The 18,730-nt window shown below is 31.6% G+C and overlaps 2 protein-coding genes and 2 pseudogenes across 2 annotated transcripts; 2 read left to right on the top strand and 2 right to left on the bottom strand.

Moving 5' to 3' along the window:
• Positions 1-174: 174 nt before the first annotated feature.
• Positions 175-5,436, top strand: LOC114760270 (GDSL esterase/lipase CPRD49-like; annotated as a pseudogene).
• A 216-nt stretch (positions 5,437-5,652) lies between these two features.
• LOC114760269 (DNA-directed RNA polymerases II and IV subunit 5A-like) lies at positions 5,653-8,639 on the bottom strand (annotated as a pseudogene).
• A 1,168-nt stretch (positions 8,640-9,807) lies between these two features.
• On the top strand, positions 9,808-15,709 carry LOC114760272 (GDSL esterase/lipase CPRD49-like). Its single transcript, XM_028949531.1, has 6 exons — positions 9,808-9,918; positions 13,319-13,396; positions 13,997-14,137; positions 14,759-14,835; positions 14,983-15,129; positions 15,397-15,709. The coding sequence occupies exons 1-6, from the start codon at positions 9,808-9,810 to the stop codon at positions 15,608-15,610; spliced, it is 768 nt and encodes a 255-aa protein (XP_028805364.1). The 3' UTR covers positions 15,611-15,709.
• Positions 15,710-16,023: 314 nt separating this feature from the next.
• LOC114760271 (DNA-directed RNA polymerases II and IV subunit 5A-like) lies at positions 16,024-18,457 on the bottom strand. The gene is made up of 4 exons (XM_028949529.1): positions 18,257-18,457; positions 17,118-17,303; positions 16,928-17,041; positions 16,024-16,149 (listed from the first exon to the last, which is right to left on the bottom strand). The coding sequence occupies exons 1-4, from the start codon at positions 18,455-18,457 to the stop codon at positions 16,024-16,026; spliced, it is 627 nt and encodes a 208-aa protein (XP_028805362.1).
• Positions 18,458-18,730: the final 273 nt, after the last annotated feature.

Raw genomic sequence — 18,730 nt, 5'->3', positions numbered from 1 at the left:
ATAGCGAAAATTCGGTGGTGCAGGATGTATAAATGTTAGAGGGGGACCGAGCTGAATTGTAAATTTCGGAAATTAAGCAACCAAACAAACAAGTACATCAGGGCCCTCTATATACAGAGAGAAGAGAGAGAGAGAGAGAGAGGAGAGAGAGAGAGAGAGAGAGAGAGAGAGAGGAGGGTTGGACCAGTGAGGCCTCAGATTGTGCTGTTTGGTTCCTCCATTGTTGAGCTCAGTTCAGCCACGAAGGTTGGGGTTCCATTCTCGCCCACCTCTATTCTCGCAGAGTACGTTCTCTTCTTCGTCGATTCCTTCTTCCTTCTTCGATTCTTCTGTCTGTGACATTATAATTAAACTATATATCTTCGTTTTGATTCATATTTTGGATTCGCATGCCTCGGTGTTCCTCTCTGTAGAGAACAAGGCAAAGCAAATTCCAAATCCTTCGTTTTAATCCTTCTGTTGTTGTTGGGGTGTTGTTATCTCTCCTGTTCTATATGTAGTTCGGAGATTTCATTCATTTGGATCTCATTCCTTTCTTCTTCGATCATCATATTTTGATTTGACTTTGAAAGTGTTGGCCAAAATATATATAGATATGTAATCCAGAACACCATCATCAAACTCAGTTTGTTTCCTGTTTCTGATGCTCTGAAAATCCCGAGTGCGAAACTTTTGTAAGACCACAGGACATGTCCAGACATGAAACATACAATTAGTTTTCCAACATTGTCATTGTTTGTCATCCACAAAAAAAAAAGTTTAAAAAAAATTGAGAAACTGCTTCCCGTGATTAATGGATCAGCAGATGTATTATGTTGCCTAAATATATTTAAATGATAGTACTTTCACTCAGTCGTTAATGTAAGATTTAATTAATTAAGTTGAGCAGATTAAGAATAAAAATGTTAGTTAAGTTAGTTAATATGACGTGTGTTTTTTCATAAAACATCCCTTAGTATCTTTCTTAATTTCTGCTCCCCTTTTCTTATTAGATTATTGTTAGGAAAATATCAATAGGTTAATTTAGAAAAAAATTGATAAATTTGTAAAATAAGTCTTATATATAAGACGAAATATTAACTCCTTAATGAGGTCCTTTATTAAATACCAGAAGAATAATATTAGGAGAAATTACAATCAAGTCCCACAGAAGAGAAATAATTACCAAAATATTCTAATAACAACCTCAACAGTCTATAATGACAAGTCCTATAGTGGGAATAACAACCTCTGGGACTTGTTTTTTAATTGTTTTCCTTATTTGGGATCTCATTGTAATTCTCCCATATATTTATACGAGAATCTATATGTGACTCCGTATACAATATAAAATCATAGTAAGTTGTACTATTGCATCCTTCACGAGCTATTTCTACTGCTGTAATGCACATGAAAATGTCTTCAGTTTTATAATTAACAGAGTAGTGTTGGGTAATTTAAATGTCTTTCAACATGTGGGAGAATAACTTAGCTTTTCCGTTATAAAATACTATCTCCGATTCTAATTATAAGACCTCGTTTGTAATTAGGACTGGAGGTAGTAAATGTTATAATTTTTCTTTGATCATTATTCAACCATGAGCATTATTATTATTTAGTGGAATTAAAATTTTAGTTTAGTCTTTTTGATAATGTTATATGGTGCGTACAAAAAAATTCAATTTATTATATATATAATAGTTTTCATATATGTTTGGATGATAATGAAAATACATGGAGGAAATTAAAATCGGGAAAGGAGGTTGGTTGCTTTGCTCTAATTTATAGAGGAAAAATGACACATACATGCGGAAAAAGGTGGCGGCTGAAGATTAGGATAAGAAGGATCTCTTTTTTCGTATTAATTACTATGTTACTTTATATGTTGACATCAACTAATTAATAAGGTGCGATCAAATCAAAATTGGCCTCTTTTTAAAAAAGGGCAAGTATTTAATAGTATCTAATATAATCAGGTTATTTAAGTCCAAAGAAAAATAAATAAATTTTTTATGGATATAAAGAATAAATAAATAAATTTTTTATGAAAATAAATTTTTTCCATTCATAAGATTAAAATGTGAATAATATCTTCTACTCAAACAATAATGATCATTAGTCAGCATTGTTGTTTCCCTCTACTTTATCAGCAATTTCTGGAAAGTGCGATTCTCATCATCCTTTCTTCACCAGCCAATCAATAAAAATAAATACTCCTCCGATCCTTAATATAAGACCCATTTAACTAATTTGATTAGATTAAGAAAGTTAGGTAAGTTAGTTAATTATAAGAAATGTGACACATTTTTCCTAAAACATCATAATCATTTTTCTTAATGCCTCATCTCTCTCTTTTACTTGATTATGACTGACAGAGTATCTATAGGGGTAATTTAGAGAAAATTGATAAATATAATAAATAGGTCTTATATTTAAGACCAAAACCAACTTAATAATTGGATCCTATATTAAGGACCGGAAGAGTAAATAAATAGGAATCTTCTTATGGTATGTTTTATCTCTTGTTCTATGAACTTTTGTGCCCTTTAATTAGTAATTATTCAAGAGAATAAGCAAAAGTACGCTAGTCTTAATGTCTTATAATGGGTACCTAAACAACATACTAATATAACCAATAGTTCCGTTGTTTATTAATTTAGTGACCAAGAATCTCGTTAATCAGTTAGTAACAGTGTTTTTTATAACAAAATTAACAAATTTTATCATAAAATAAATCATCACTATTATGTTGTTTTTTTTTTTTTGTGATAATTAAGTTGTGATGTAATTTATGGTAATATATCAAACATACAAAATGCTCGTATTTCTCTGGAAGGCTCCTTTACATTGAGTTGAGTAATTCAACAATTGATTAGATTTAAATGTAATTTAAATGCTATTAGCATCTGTCTCTCTAATTCAAATATATGTGTGTGCAGGCAGACATAGTATTACGTGGATACTCGGGTTGGAATTCAAGGCGTGCTTTGGAGGTTCTGTCTCAAGTTTTCCCAAAGGTAAATTAAACCCTCTTTTTTTTTTTTTTTGCAAGTATAAATATTTAATGAGGTTTTTTTGGGGGAAAATTGTATTAAGGTTCTCCTCAAAAGAATTAAATACAAAAATTTCTTAAAATAATCAAATTAATCTGAAGAGACCTATTGTAAGAGATTCTACTTATTCAATTACTAAATTGTTTTTATCTTCTTTTTTTTAGGTTTACATTGACCACTAAAAGAGCAATCATTAATAACTTAAGGTACAATAATTAATAACTATCATGGCAAGCATTAACAACACATTTTCTTGGCTCATAACAAAGATTTAATGTATTGGTTGTTAATACTTATCATAATAGTTGTTAATCATTATACCTTCAATTGTTAATGACTGTCTTTTTAGCCGTTAATGCATACTTTAAAAAAAAAAATGATGGCAATTTAGTAATTGAACAAGTGGGATTTCTTCCAATGAGATTCCTTAAAACTTCATATTAATTTGATGATTTCAATAGAATTTTTTATATTCAATTCTCTTGGATAGGATCTTAATACAATTTTTTTCATTTTTGTGCCACACATTTATGCTACTATTAAATCTAAATTACATATTAAACCATACTCAAATAATAGTCTTATGAAATCTCAAATTCATTCACAAATAATTCAGGATGGAGGAGTACAGCCGGATTTGATAATAGTGTACTTTGGAGGAAATGATTCCATGCTTCCCCACCCTTCAGGACTTGGTCCTCACGTGCCTCTTCCCGAATACATCCACAATATGAAAACCATTGCTCTCCATCTCAAGGTATTCTCACATTTAACATCCAAATCTCCTCACGAAGTAACTGTGAGTACGCATCTGAAACTGTAATGTTCACTTGGGTGCTGTCAGAGTGCCTATGAAAGTTTCAAAAAGGGTCCAAATTGCCGCAGCCATTTATTTAAGCAAACGTCTGTTACTTTTTAATAGTGAGTCTTCTGTATCAACAAGAATTGAGTCTAGTAGAACGGGTTAGTTCCTTACAACATGGTGAACCAATATTCGAATCCCCGAAGACTCCCATTTAGTTCCCGACAATGTTTCGAATAGAATTGCTTCTAATAAAAGGATACTTATGTTTTAGAAAGAAAAAAATAGTGAGTCTTATGTCCATCTATGTTCTAAAAGTTGACAGACTTAAATTAACAGCGGTGACATTTTTGCACCTTTTTTTAAATTTTTATGGCCATTTTTGCATCCAAGTGAATATTATGGTACCAAGGCGAATACTTGGTGGTTAAATTTGCGCCTTGAGGCTATTATAAATCATAAGGAAATATGACTCAGCTTTGATGGCTGACACATGTAACAAATGTTGATGATTGAGCAGAGCCTTTCAGAGAAGACTCGTCTTATATTCCTCACTGCTCCTCCTATCAACGAGGCTCAGATTCAGAAATCACTCAGGTTCTCACTTCTCTTCTTGTTTTTTTTTTTTTTTTTTTTGGTTCTTTCTTTAGCCATCTCGAATAAACTTATAGACACCAAAGAGTAGAGTAGAGTAGAGATATGTGGTTGGAATTTAAATTCAGATTCCGATTTGTGATGAGGGAATTATAAATGATTGGGATGAATCAATGCAGTGGTGTGCTGAGTTTGACTCGAACCAACGAATCGTGTAGAATATATTCAGAAGCATGCCTCAAGCTCTGTCAAGAGATGAATATAAAAGCCATTGATCTCTGGAATGCTCTCCAGCAAAGACAAGATTGGTTAGATGTTTGCTTCACGTAAGCATATTACTTCTCGGATTCTTATTATCAGTTACTTCTAACTAAATCACATGTACCAATATCAATAATTAAAAACATTAAATTTATCGTAAAATTTAAAAAATATCTAATATTATTCTTATTAACTATACTAAACTCGAACATCATATTAATTTTTATTCTCTCTCTTATAATAAGGACTAGAGGGAATATAATTCATAAATCTCTGCATCGAGTTTTAATGAGTTGTACTGTTCATGACTTGTGAATAACATAACTTGTCAGAGATGGAATTCATCTGTCGAGTGTGGGAAGCAAAATAGTGGCGAAAGAAATATTGAAGGTTCTGAAAGAAGCTGAGTGGGAGCCAAACTTGCACTGGAAATCAATGCCTATGGAGTTTTCACAACCTTCCCCTTATGATCCTGTCAGTGCTGATGGCAAAACCACCATTAGTGTCTCTTCAATAACCTTGCCTTCATTTATGGAATGGGAGTAATTTCTTGGACTGCTTAACGAATTGCAGTTTCTCTTTAAGATTCTCAATGCAATTCTTTTGTTTGTTAGGTGCACAATTTGGATGCAGTTTCTTAAGAGACAATGATCAAGCTTTTCAATGAATGATATAAATAAATCATACATATTTGTTCTGACTTTTTTCTTGAAACATAGAGCAGACAATAGAAGGTTTAATACAAAACTTTGTTCCATGCTTCTAGTTGACACAGTATAATACAAAACTTTTTGAACTTTGTTCCATGCAAACAAGCTCTACGTAACTATGTGTCTTTGTTCATATTCATTTATCTGACAAAAGATACGTATGGATTGAAGAAAATGCAGAAGAACAGGGAATAAATAAATAAAGGATTTCAATCAAACATTCAGTTTCCCTCCAATGGAATTATTATGTTACTTATGCAACATATCGGTAGGTTATATATTTGCCAGAAGTTTCACTATTTCGGCTGATCCTTACAACTTGTCCACGTTTCATTCCAAAATATCTAGCAACTGGATCCGTGACCTGCATTCTAGGAAGCTGAAAGAGGAAGAAACAATATCAATGTCTGATGATTTGAGGTTTCAAAAGAATCAAGATATGAGAGGCAATTTTAGAGAAATGAAGTAAGCCTTATAAGCATGAAATTCATTGTACATTTCAGCATCAGGATCCATTTCAAGTGCAGGTATTATTAGATGGAAGCTGTAAAATTGTAGTCAGACAGATTTAACTCTCTATTCATACGAGACTAGTTTCTAAATCATTCGGAAAATTTTCCAACAGTCTGAGTGTCAGTATCACCTCAAACAGATGACAAGTTCACGCAAATATTACAAAGATACATCATACCATGTCCTAACTCAGTCTTAGTGTGCAGATGAGTAGGTCTCTCAACCTCTGAAGCATGCATATAACAAGCAAATTTCACTCTGATATGTCATTTTAGCAAAGCTCTAGAAGTTAACTTACTAAACTTAAAACCCAAGCATCTGGCACCCTAATGTCTTCTCATAACCCTAGTAGTCTAACCCTTGATTTGGATGGAAAGAAAAATAAAGAGAAAAAGAATACGAAGAGTGAAAACTCCTAAAAATAGTAATTTTTTTTTTAGGAGTTTTCCTTCCTAATATTCTTTCGACCTCCTATTTTCCTTTGACTTCCCCCTCTGTCAAAACCAAGCCTAAATGTAACATATATAGGTTTGTTGGACACTTGACATTTTTCCATATAATACAGTTGAGAGAATAATGGCATTAAATAAAGTTACCTGAGTTTCTTTCACGGTGTATTTCTCCAGTAAGTTTTTCTTCTGAGTCAGTAAGCACCTTGTGTTGAGGAACAAGAGCATTGTCTGTTATGTTGACGAGCAGTTCTGACTCCTGTATTAATGAAGCTACTTTTTCAAACAACTATCGACAATTTTCCAATTCAAGATCACAAAGTAAACTATGTCACCTGAAAAACCTCGAACTCCAAGTGGAAGTTTGAAGATATTTCAGCAATAGATTTCTGGGCAAAGAAAGTCAATTTCTGTTGAACAACCAAAATTGCTCTGAATACATTCTCTGATTTAGTGCGGTTGGCGTATGTCCTTATTGTCTCAGATGTAACCTTAGATTCCTCAGGAAAGAAAACATAGATCTGCTACAAAGGCAACCAATTAAAAGATTTAACACGGGAAAAAAAATCTTGTTACAGACTGGATAAGTGTTCAACATATAACAGATGAAGTGATCAAGTAGTAATTTTCGTCCTCTAAAATTGAACTGGAACTGCAAATAGAGATTTTGACTAATTCTTCCCTCTAGCTAAGTTGAGTAACATGGTCTGAAGAGACTAGACACATAAGAGAAGAGAATAACTTAGATACATAAATTTATATGCTTAATATATTTACTACGCGTGAATTTTTTTTCATGGATTATTTATTCCATGACTAACTTTTACTATTAATATAGTTAACTTGCTTTGAAATAAAACACACTTATTCTGGCCTGATCTGATAAAAGTACATTAAATACATGAGTTCAAGTCTTGTCCATAAGAAAAGGCTAAAATACATCATGCACGTGACACCAAAAATTCAGTGCTCAAGTTGACATTATTATGCTGAGCATTCACAACTTTTTTTTCCTTTTTCAATACAGACATGCAGCCTCCGGTAACAGTAACTTCATAATGAAGTCCATAGCTTGAGAAATACTAAAATATTACAAGTCCAACAGTAAAAGAGCCGAATTTATGCATAAAAGAATCACCTTGGTTTAGGAAACAGGGGGAACAAGGAAAATTTGAATCTGGGGTGGCAAAAAGAAAGAAGCTTGGAGTAGAATATGAAAGTAATGATATACCTGGTCAGAGCTATCATGTTTCTTAGCTTTATTAATAACAAAGTCCCTCCTTCTTGTGTTCCCAGAAAATTGAAGCCTGAAGTCATTCTTGGACATGTTAACCTCTAAGTCTGTAACGAGATAGCCCCTATCCCTCAGCATTTGCATCACTGTCCTTCTGACTCTGAATAGTCTATTGAGCTCCTCCTCTGAGACTACTATCTTTTCTTCTGCATTGATGTGGTGGCGGCATAGGTATTTGCAGGGAGGAAACAATTTATAAAAAGGGTTCTTCTTGGCCCTAAAATAAATATAGGATCATAGTTTTTTAAAATTAAAAAAATTGAAGAATATTGGAGTACATCAACAAGTAAAGCTTAAGATTTGAAAAAAATTTTAAGTCAAAGATTTAACTTGATTGTTGCTTCTTTGAACTAGTCTTATGACTAGGACTGTTCATGGGACAAATCGGGACCGGGACAAGCCCGTCCCAGTTCCGTCCCGATGAATAATAACGGGACAGATTTTCTATCCCGTATCCCGGCCCGTCCCGGGGTTGTCCCGATCCCGGTCGGGACGGGACGGATCCGGGACAGGACTAGGATATCCCGAAAATATTTTTTTAAAATTTTTAAAAAAATCTGATTTTTTTAATTATATTTTTTTGAGCTTAAATCTTATAAAAACATCTTTTTATTTTCTTTTTTATTTATTTAGGCACTCTTAAACAAAAGCTCAAAATATTACATATAATAGTCATTAAAAACTCTAAACAAAAGCTTTTAACACAATAAAAACTTGCTAAAAATTCTAATAATCAATAATCTCAAATCATTAACAAATATAAAAACTCTAAATAAATATATCCATAATTCCATACAATAGTCTCAAATCTTAAAAAAATATGAAAAAAATGATATTATATAAATACGACCTCGTCCCGTGTCCTGTCCCGGTTTGTCCCGTCCCGAAAAATTTCGGGACGGATCCGTCCCGTCCCAATAAGACCGGGACCGGAACGGGCCGACCGGAATGGACCGGCCTTGAACACCCCTACTTATGACACATTTATCTGTATAGAAAATCTAATCTTTTATTCCAGTCCCTCAAAATTTCAAATTTGTATGGTAAATGGGTAGGTACCTCGCAGAGATAGTCTGGAGAAGAAAGCGATGGTAGATAAGAGGTGAGAGAAAGGTGAAGATAAAGATGGAATTGGGGTTTATGGAATTTCTAGGCCTTTTTTCCAGCAAACATCAGGAGATGTTTAAACTTTAAGTTGTGATTTTAAATTTTATGATGCTTCCAATGATTTTTCATTACTTAAATATTAAAATATGATTTAAAATAAGGAGATTGCAAAGTTTTAAATTTTTTTTAATATGAATAAATTTTAGGAGTCGAATTTCAAATAATAAAAATTAATATAAGTTGAAAAGATTCGCTATCATATTTAAATTATAAAGTATCTATTTTATATATATGCACACAAGTTTTTATATGATTTTAATAGTTCTATAAATTTGATAAAATGTATTATCATTTATTATTAAATTTCTTCCCCTCCCACCAATGGGGTTATTTTATATAAAAACCTGTGTGCATATATATAAAATTATAAAGTTCTATTATATATATATATTATCATATAAGAGATAGTTGATTAATTTGAGTAGATTAAATAAATTTGTTAAGTTAATTATTTATAATAAACATGTGTTATTTTTTTCATAATACCTTTGTTAATCATATATATTTGCTAAAACAACTATTTGATAAAATATTTAATATGTGCAACTATTACAAGGATTATTTTAGAAACATGTATAAATATGATAGACAAAATAAATTGAAATGTTATATTTAAAATCAAATTAAATATCAAACTAGTTTTTATATTACAAATCAAAAGTAGTAATTTATTACCTCGAACTCCAAAATGAAACAATATGCCGAGGTAGATATGGAAATAAAAAGAAAGAAGGAAAGAGACGGATGATTGAGGCAGCTTGGGGTGGCATCCAATGGAGCGTATAAATCAGACAAATTAATTAAATGATGTAATAGCGACAATTCGGTGGTGCAAGATCTATCAATGTTAGAGGGGACCAAGCAGAATTGTAAATTTGAAAAAGTAAGCAACCAAACAAACAAGTTATAGCAGAGGGAGCCATATATATATAAATATACATGTGTATTTGCACACGCAGAGAGAAAGAGAGAGAGAGAGAGAGAGATGGTTGGACCAGTGAGGCCTCAGATTGTGCTGTTTGGTTCCTCCATTGTTGAGTACAGTTTCAGCCATGAAGGTTGGGGTTCCATTCTCGCCCACCTCTATTCTCGCAGGGTACGTTCTCTTCTTCATCATCTTCTTCTTCTTTAATTTCTTCGGTTTCTTCTGTCTGTGACATTATAGTTAAAACTATATATCTTCGTTTTTATTCATATTTTGGATTCGCGTGCCTCTGTGTTCTTCTCTGTGGAAAACAAGGCAAAGCAAATTCCAAATCCTTCGTTTTAATCCTTTTGTCGGGGCTGTTGTTATCTCTCCTGTTCTATATATAATTCTGAGTTCTCGTTCATTTGGATCTCATTCCTCTCTTCTTCGACCATCATATTTTGATTTGACTTTGAAAGTGTTGGCCAAAATATACATATGTATAGAATCCAGAACACCGTCATCAAACTCAGTTTGTTTCCTTGCTTCTGATGCTCTGAAAATCCCAAGCGTGAAACTAGAGATGGGAATTTGGACCGTCCTGGCTCTCCAGAGCTGGTGGGTTTTAAAAAACCGGTCTTCTAGAATTGAAATTTTAAAAATACTCTAATTTATTAGGTCCAGTTTTTAAATTAACGGACTTAAAGTCGGTCCGCGGGCTTTTGACTTATTTAAGAAAAAAAATACTATTTTTTATATTTTTTATCAAAAATAAAAATAAACCAATAAAATTATTAATAAAAGACATAAATATGAATAAAATTAAGTTACAAATACAAAATATCATCATATATAAATATCCATCAACATCCAAAAACATCTAAAACATTTATTAACAAATAACAACATCCAAAAGTTTTATCCATAATGTAATTGTGCAATAAATAAACACTATCATTAATCTTTTAAAATTTTATCATCACTATAATCAATTATTCTTCTTCATAAGTATGATTTTCTTTCGTAACAAAAATATCAAGTTTTTCTTCTTTATAGGAATTTTATTTTTAAATTTTACAATCTAGTTATTATTTTACTTTAATGTGAGAAATCTTGTTGTTGAAACTCACGAATTTCTAAATCAAATTATAGAATCACAAGTTATATAAATATAAAAATACTCTATTATCAAATATATATATAGTTTAAAAATATCAATACATATAATATAAATCAAATCATTATTAAAGTCTAAATTAACTCATTTTTTAAAAATTTAATTGATAAATTATTACCTAAAACTAAATAAATCAAATCATTCTATAAAATCTAATTTTAAAATAATAATAATAACTAAATATTTAAAATATTATTAACAATGTAAAAAATTAATAATATTACAATTACATAAAAAATTTAAAAAAACAAAAAAAAATTATAAAAAGGCATAAACAGGTCAGCCTTTTTTAGCCCTCAGCCCTCCAGAACTTATTTTCTATTTGAGGGAAATAATTTTAAACCCGGTCCTCATAATTTCAAAGCCTAAATGGGTTCGGTCTGTTTTTCTGGTTTTATGTGAAACTTTTGTAAGAACACAGGACATGTCCAGACATGAAACATGCATTTTAGTTTTCTAACATTGTTATTGTTTGTCATCCACACAAAAAATAAAATTTAAAAAAAAGAAAACTGCTTCCCCTGATTAATGGATCAGGGTTACATTGTTTTGCCAACATATGTATTATGTTGCGTAAATATATTTTGATTAAAGTATATATTTGGTCATTCAATTTTGTATAAGGTTTTAAGTTACTCCCTTAACTTTAAAAATGATATATTTGATCTTTTAAACTTAAAAGTGTTAGGCTTTAATGATAATTTTTTGTAACAACCATGCATGTTTTAAAAATTAAATTTAATGTGTTAACATTTGAGAATATTTTATTAACATTTAAAATCTTAATGTAATCAATTTTTTGAAAAAAAATTAGGATTAAAGGACTAAAAGTAGACTCTTAAAAGTTAAGAGACTAAATTGAAACTTTATAAAAAAAATTAAAAGACTAAATATATACTTTAGTCATATATTTAAATCATAATACTTTTCTCTTTTCCTTAATATAAGACCTAATTATAAGTAATTTGAGTAGATTAAGAATAAGAGTGTTAGTTAAATTATTGAATATGATATTTTTTTTCCTAACACACCCTTAGCACTTTCTTAATTTTTTTCCTCACTCTTTTATTTGATTATTATTGAAAAAAATATCAATAGTGTTAATTTAGAAAAAAGTTGATAAATTTATGAAATAAGTCTTATTTCATAAGGCTAATATTAAATTTTCAATTAGTTCCTACGTTAAATAGCAGGGAATAGTATTATTCATTAGTTACCACTATATATTTAAATTTTTGCGAGAATCTATGTATGTGACTCCATATACAACATAAAATCATGGTGAGTTGCACTATTTCATCCTTCTCGAGTTATTTTTACTGCTGTAATGCACATGAAAATGTCTTCAGTTTTATAATGAATAAAAATAGTGCTGGATAATTTAGTCTTTCTGTTATAAAATACTACCTACAATCCTAATTATAAGGCTTTATTTATAGACTACAAATAAGATATTATAATTAGGATCGAATGTAGTAAATGTCATAATTTTTTTTCATCATTATTCAAGCATGAGCATTATTATTATTTAGTGGAATTAAAGTTTTATTCAATTTATTGTATGTATAATGTACATGGAGGAAATTAAAATCCGGAAAGGACGTTGGTTGTTTTGCTTTAATTTGTAGAGGAAAAATGACACATACACAGGAAAAAAGTAGAGGCTGAAGATTAAGATTAATTTGTGAACATTATCGTTTACTCAAACAATAATTATCATTAGTCAACGTATTTGTTTCCCTCTACCTTATCAGCAATTTCTGGAAAGTGCGTGTCTGATCATCATGGATTCCCCCCCCCCCCGGCCCGGGGATTTTTTCTTCACCAACCAATCAATAAAAATAAATAAATAAAAATCCATCTTCTTATGGTTTCTTTTATTTCTTGTTCTATGAACTTTCATGCCCTTTAATTAGTATTTATTCAGGAGAATAAGTAAAAATGCACCAGTCTTATAATGGCTACCTCAGCTTCACACCACAAATAAGAGGACACTACCAATAGTTCCATTGTTTATTAATTCAGTGATGAAAAATCTCATTAATGGTTAGTAACAGTGTTTTTTATAACAAAATTAACAAATTTTATCATAAATAAATTATCATTAACAAATTTTATCATAAAATAAATCATCATTAATATGTTTTTTTTACTCTTTTTTTTTGTGATAATTAAGTTGTGATGTAATTTATGGTAATATATCAAACTTACAAAATGCTCGTACTTATCTGGAGGGTTCCTTTATATTCAATTGAGTAATTCAACAATTGATTAGATTTAAATGTAACTGGCGAATAACTGTGTAGCCTAGTGTATGAAAGTTTTCTTGTAAGTATAAGGTGGGAGATTCAATCCCGTTTATAATCTCAGGCTATTAATATCTGTTTTAATAATTGAAATATATGTGTGCAGGCAGACATAGTAGTACGTGGATACTCGGGTTGGAATTCAAAGCGTGCTTTGGAGGTTCTGCCTCAAGTTTTCCCAAAGGTAAATTAACCCCTCTTTTTTTTTTTTTGCCAATATAAATATTTATTGAGTTTTTCTGGGGGAAAATTGTATTAAGGTTATACCTACGAGAATTTTAAATACAAAAAGTCTCTTAAAATGGTAAAATTCATCTGAAGTCTCAAAGAATCTCATTGTAAGAGATTCCACTTGTTCGATTACTAAATTGCTTTCATCTTTTTTTTTTTAAATGTATATTGACAACTGAAAGAACAGTCGTTAACAACTTAAGGTACAACAATTAACATATGGAAAGTATCAACAACATATTTTCTCAACTCATCACAAAGACTTAATGCATGTATTGTTAATATTTATTGTGATAATTATTAATCTTTATACTTTAAGTTGTTAATAACTGTCCTTTTAGTTGTCAATACAAAAAAAAAGACGATGGCAAGTTAGTAATTACTGCAAATTAGTCTGATAATTTCAATGAATTTTTTTGTATTTAATTCTTTTGGATAGAACCTTAATTCATTTCCCCCCCTTTTTTGCTGCTATAAGTCTAAATTACGTATTGAACCATACTCAAATGATAGTCTTATGATGAAGTCTCAAATTCATTCACAAATGGTTCAGGATGGAGGAGTGCAGCCGGATTTGATAATAGTGTACTTTGGGGGGAATGATTCCATGCTTCCTCACCCTGCGGGACTTGGTCCTCACGTGCCTCTTTCCGATTACAAAGACAATATGAGAGCAATTGCTGACTATCTCCAGGTATTCTCATAGTTAACGTGCAAATCTAGTCACTTGGCATCTACGAATGCATATTTAAGTGTAAAAATGCTTATCAAAGTTCCAAAAGAATGCAAAAATGCCACAATCATTTAATTATAAGAACTAGTTGACTAATTTAATGAGATTAAGAAAATATGTTAAGTTAATTGTTTGTAATAAATAGGTGTTGTCTTCCCTAAAACATCTTTACTAATCAAGTTTATTGACTAGAACTATCATTGTTAAAAAGACTACCTTGAAAAAAAATGAATAAATATAAAAGACAAAGTGAATTGGAGTCTTATAATGAGGATCAAAATAAAAGTCAAACAAGGTCTTATATTAAGGGATCAGAGATAGTATTACTCTTTAATGACAGCGTCTACGTCCATTTATGCTCTATAAGTTAGCAGACATTTGCTTAAATAAATAACTCTGGCAGTTTCTCTCCCTTTTTGAACTTTCATGATCCTTTTTGCATCCAAATAGATGTTATAGTGTCAGGTATGCATCCAAATATATTATGGATAGATTTGCACCTTGAGCCTATTATAAATCATGAAGTAATATGACTCGGCTTTGATGGGATGACACATGTAACAAATGTTGATGATTGGGCAGAGCCTTTCAGAGAAGACTCGTCTCATATTCCTCACTGCTCCTCCTATCAACGAGGCTCAGATTCAGAAATCACTCAGGTTCTCACTTCTTTTGGTTCTTTCTTTAACCATCTCAAATCAACTTATAGACGCCGAAGAGTAGAGCAGAGATGTGTCGTTGGAATTTAAATTCAGATTCTAATTTGTGATGAGGCAATTATAAATGACTGGGATGAATCAATGCAGTGGTGTGCTGGGTTTGACTCGAACCAACGAATTGTGTAGAACATATTCAGAAGCATGCCTCAAGGTCTGTCAAGAGAGGAATATAAAAGCCATTGATCTCTGGAATGCTCTCCAACAAAGACAAGATTGGTTAGATGTTTGCTTCACGTAAGTATATTACTCCTCGGATCCCTATTATCAGTCACTTCTAACTAAATCACACGTACCAATATAAATAATTAAAAACAATAAATTTATCATAAAACTTAAAAGACATCCAATATTATTCTTATTAACTACACTAAACCCCAACATCATATTACTTTTTATTCTCTTCGTTGTAATAAGGACCAGAAGGTGTACAATTCATAAATCTTTACATCAAGTTTAAATGAATCATACAGTTAATAACTTGTGAATAACATAACTTGTCAGAGATGGAATTCATCTATCAAGTGTCGGAAGCAAAATAGTGGCCAAAGAAATACTGAAAGTGCTGAAAGAAGCGGAGTGGGAGCCAAACTTGCACTGGAAATCAATGCCTATGGAGTTTTCACAGCCCTCCCCTTCTGATCCTATCAGTGCTGATGGCAAAACCCCCATTAATGTCTCCTCAATAACCTCACCTTCATTTGTGGAATGGGAGTAATTTCTAGGACTGCTTAACGAATTGCAGTTTCTCTTTAAGATTCTCAATGCAATTCTTTTGTTTGTTAGGTGCACAATTTAGTTGCAGTTTCTTAAGAGACAATGATCAAACTTTTCAATGAAGGGTATAACTAAATCAGACATATTTGTTCTAACTTTTTTATTGAAACATAGAGCAGACAATACAAGGTTCAATACAAAACTCTGTTTTCTTGTTGACACAGGCCGATACAAAACTTCTTAAACTTTGTTCCATGCAAACAGGCTCCGCATAATTATCTGTGTCTTTGTTCATATTCATTTATCTGACAAAAGATACCCATGGATTGAAGAAAATGAGGAAGAACAGGGAATAAATAAATAAACGATTTCAATCAAACATTCAGTTTCCCTCCAATGGAATTATTATGCTACTTATGCAACATATCGGTAGGTTATATATTTGCCAGAAGTTTCACTATTTCGGCTGATCCTTACAACTTGTCCACGTTTCATTCCAAAATATCTAGCAACCGGATCAGTGACCTGCATTCTAGGAAGCTGCAAGAGGAAGATACAATATCAGTGTCTGATAAGACTTGAGGTTTCAAAAGAATCAAAATATGAGAGGCAATCTTCATTCAAGATGTTCAGGACAATTTCAGAGAAATGAAGTCAGCTTTATAAGCATGAAATTCATTGTATATTTCAGTATCAGGATCCATTTCAAGTGCAGGTATTATTAGATGGAAGCTGTAAAATTGTAGCCAGACAGATTCAACTCTCTATTCATACGAGACTAGTTTCTAAATCATTGGGAAAATTTTCCAACCGTCTCAGTGTCAGTATCACCTCAAAGGGATGACAAGTTCACACAAATATTACAAAGATACCTTGTACCAGGTCCTAACTCAATCTCAGCGTACAGGTGAGTATGGTCCCTCAACCTATGAAGCATGCATATAACAAGCAAATTCCACTCTGATATATCATTTTAGCAAAGCTCAAGAAGTCAGAATTTAGCCTACTAAACTTAAAATCCAAGTATCTGGCGCCCTAATGTCTTCTCATAACTCTAATAGTCTAGCCCTTAATTTGGGTGGAAAGAAAAATAACGAGGAAAGGAATCCGAAGAGTGAAACCTCCTAACAATAAACTCCTAAAAATAGTAATCCTTTTTAACGAGTTTTCCTTCCTAATATTCTTTCCACCTCCTATTTTCCTTTGACTTTTCTGTGTGTCAAAACCGAGCCTAAATGTAACATATATAGGTTTGTTGGATACTTGACATTTTTCCATATAATACAGTTGAGAGAATAATGGCATTAAATCAAGCTACCTGAGTTTCTTTCACGGTGTATTTCTCCAGTAGGGTTTTCTTCTCTGAGTCAGTAAGCACCTTATGTTTAGGGACAAGAGCATTGTCTGTTATGTTGACGAGCAGTTCTGACTCCTGTATTAATGAAGCTACTTTTTTAAACAACCATCGACAATTTTCCACTTCAAGATCACAAAGTAAATTATGTCACCTGAAAAACCTCGAACTCCAAGTGAAAGTTTGAAGATATTTCAGCGATAGATTTCTGGGCAAAGAAAGTCAATTTCTGTCGAACAACCAAAATTGCTCTGAATACATTCTCTGATTTAGTGCGGTTGGCGTATGTCCTTATTGTCTCAGATGTGACCTTAGATTCCTCAGGAAAGAAAACATAGATCTGCTGCAAAGGCAACCAGCTAAAAGATTTAACACGGTGGGGAAAAATCTTGTTACAGACTGCATAATGTTAATTATGAATTTGGATATTCAACATGTAACAGATGAAGTTATCAGGTAGTAATTTTCATCTTCTAAAATTGAACTTGAACTGCAAATAGAGATTTTGACTATTCTTCACTCTAGCTAAGTTGAGTAACATGGTATGAAGAGGCTGGACGCATTAGAAAAGAGAACAACTTAGATACATAAATTTATATGCTTAATATATTTACATGTGAATTTTTCTCAAGGATTATTTATTCCATGACTAACTTCTACTATTAATATGGTTAACTTGCATTGAAATAAAACACACGTATTCTGACCTGATCTGATAAAAGTAAATTAAATACTCCTCAGGTCTTATTTATAAGGGACTTAAAGAAATTTTTTGTATAGATGTATAATTTTACCTTTTATTTATTATTGTGTTGACTTTATTTAGATGAGATATAATATATATTAAATAGGGATAAAGTTGGAAAATTGTTGAATTTTAAATTAGAGTTAATAAAGTTTAAAGTTTTCTTTAATTTATATGAAACATGATGGAAGTGATTTATAAATAAGATCGTATAAGTATATAAGTTCAAGTCTTGTCCATAAGAAAAGGCTAGGATACCTCATGCACGTGACAGCGAAAGTTCAATACTTAAGTTGACATTATTATGCTGAGCATTCACAACTTTTTTTCCTTTTTCAATACAGACATGCAGTCTCCGGTAACAGCAACATCATAATGAAGTCCATGGTTTGAGAAATACTAAAATATTACAAGTCCAGCAGGAAAAGAGCCGAATTTATGCATAAAAGAATCACCTTGGTGTAGGGAACAGGTAGGACAAGGAAAATTTGAATCTGGGGTGGCAAAAAGAGACAAGCTTGAAGTAGAAGATGTAAGTAATAATATACCTGGTCAGAGCTGTCCTGTTTCTTAGCTTTATTAATAACAAAGTCCCTCCTTCTTACGTTCCCAGAAAATTGAAGCCTGAAGTCATTCTTGGAGATGTTAATCTCTAAGTCTGTAACGAGGTAGCCCCTATCCCTCAGCATTTGCATCACTGTCCTTCTGACTCTGAATAGTCTATTGAGCTCCTCCTCTGAGACTACCATCTTTTCTTCTGCACTGTGGTGGTGGCAGCACAGGGATTTACAGGGAGGAAACAATTTATAAAAAGGGTTTTTTTTTTTGCCCTAAAATAAATATAGGATTATAGTTTTTTAAAATTAAAAAAAATTGAAGAATATTGGAGTACATCAACAAGTGAAGCTTAAGATTTGAAAATTTTAAGTCAAAGATTTAACTTGATTGTTGATTCTTTGAACTAGTCTTATGACACATTTATCTGTATAAAATATTAACCTTTTATTCCAGCCCCTCAAATT

Source organism: Neltuma alba, unplaced genomic scaffold, assembly GCF_004799145.2.
Source record: "Neltuma alba isolate B1F8T4 unplaced genomic scaffold, ASM479914v2 tig00010961_pilon, whole genome shotgun sequence".
Taxonomy (NCBI): domain Eukaryota; kingdom Viridiplantae; phylum Streptophyta; class Magnoliopsida; order Fabales; family Fabaceae; genus Neltuma; species Neltuma alba.
The sequence above is the reverse complement of the archived record's forward strand: the minus strand, read 5'-3'. Positions and strand labels throughout refer to the sequence as shown.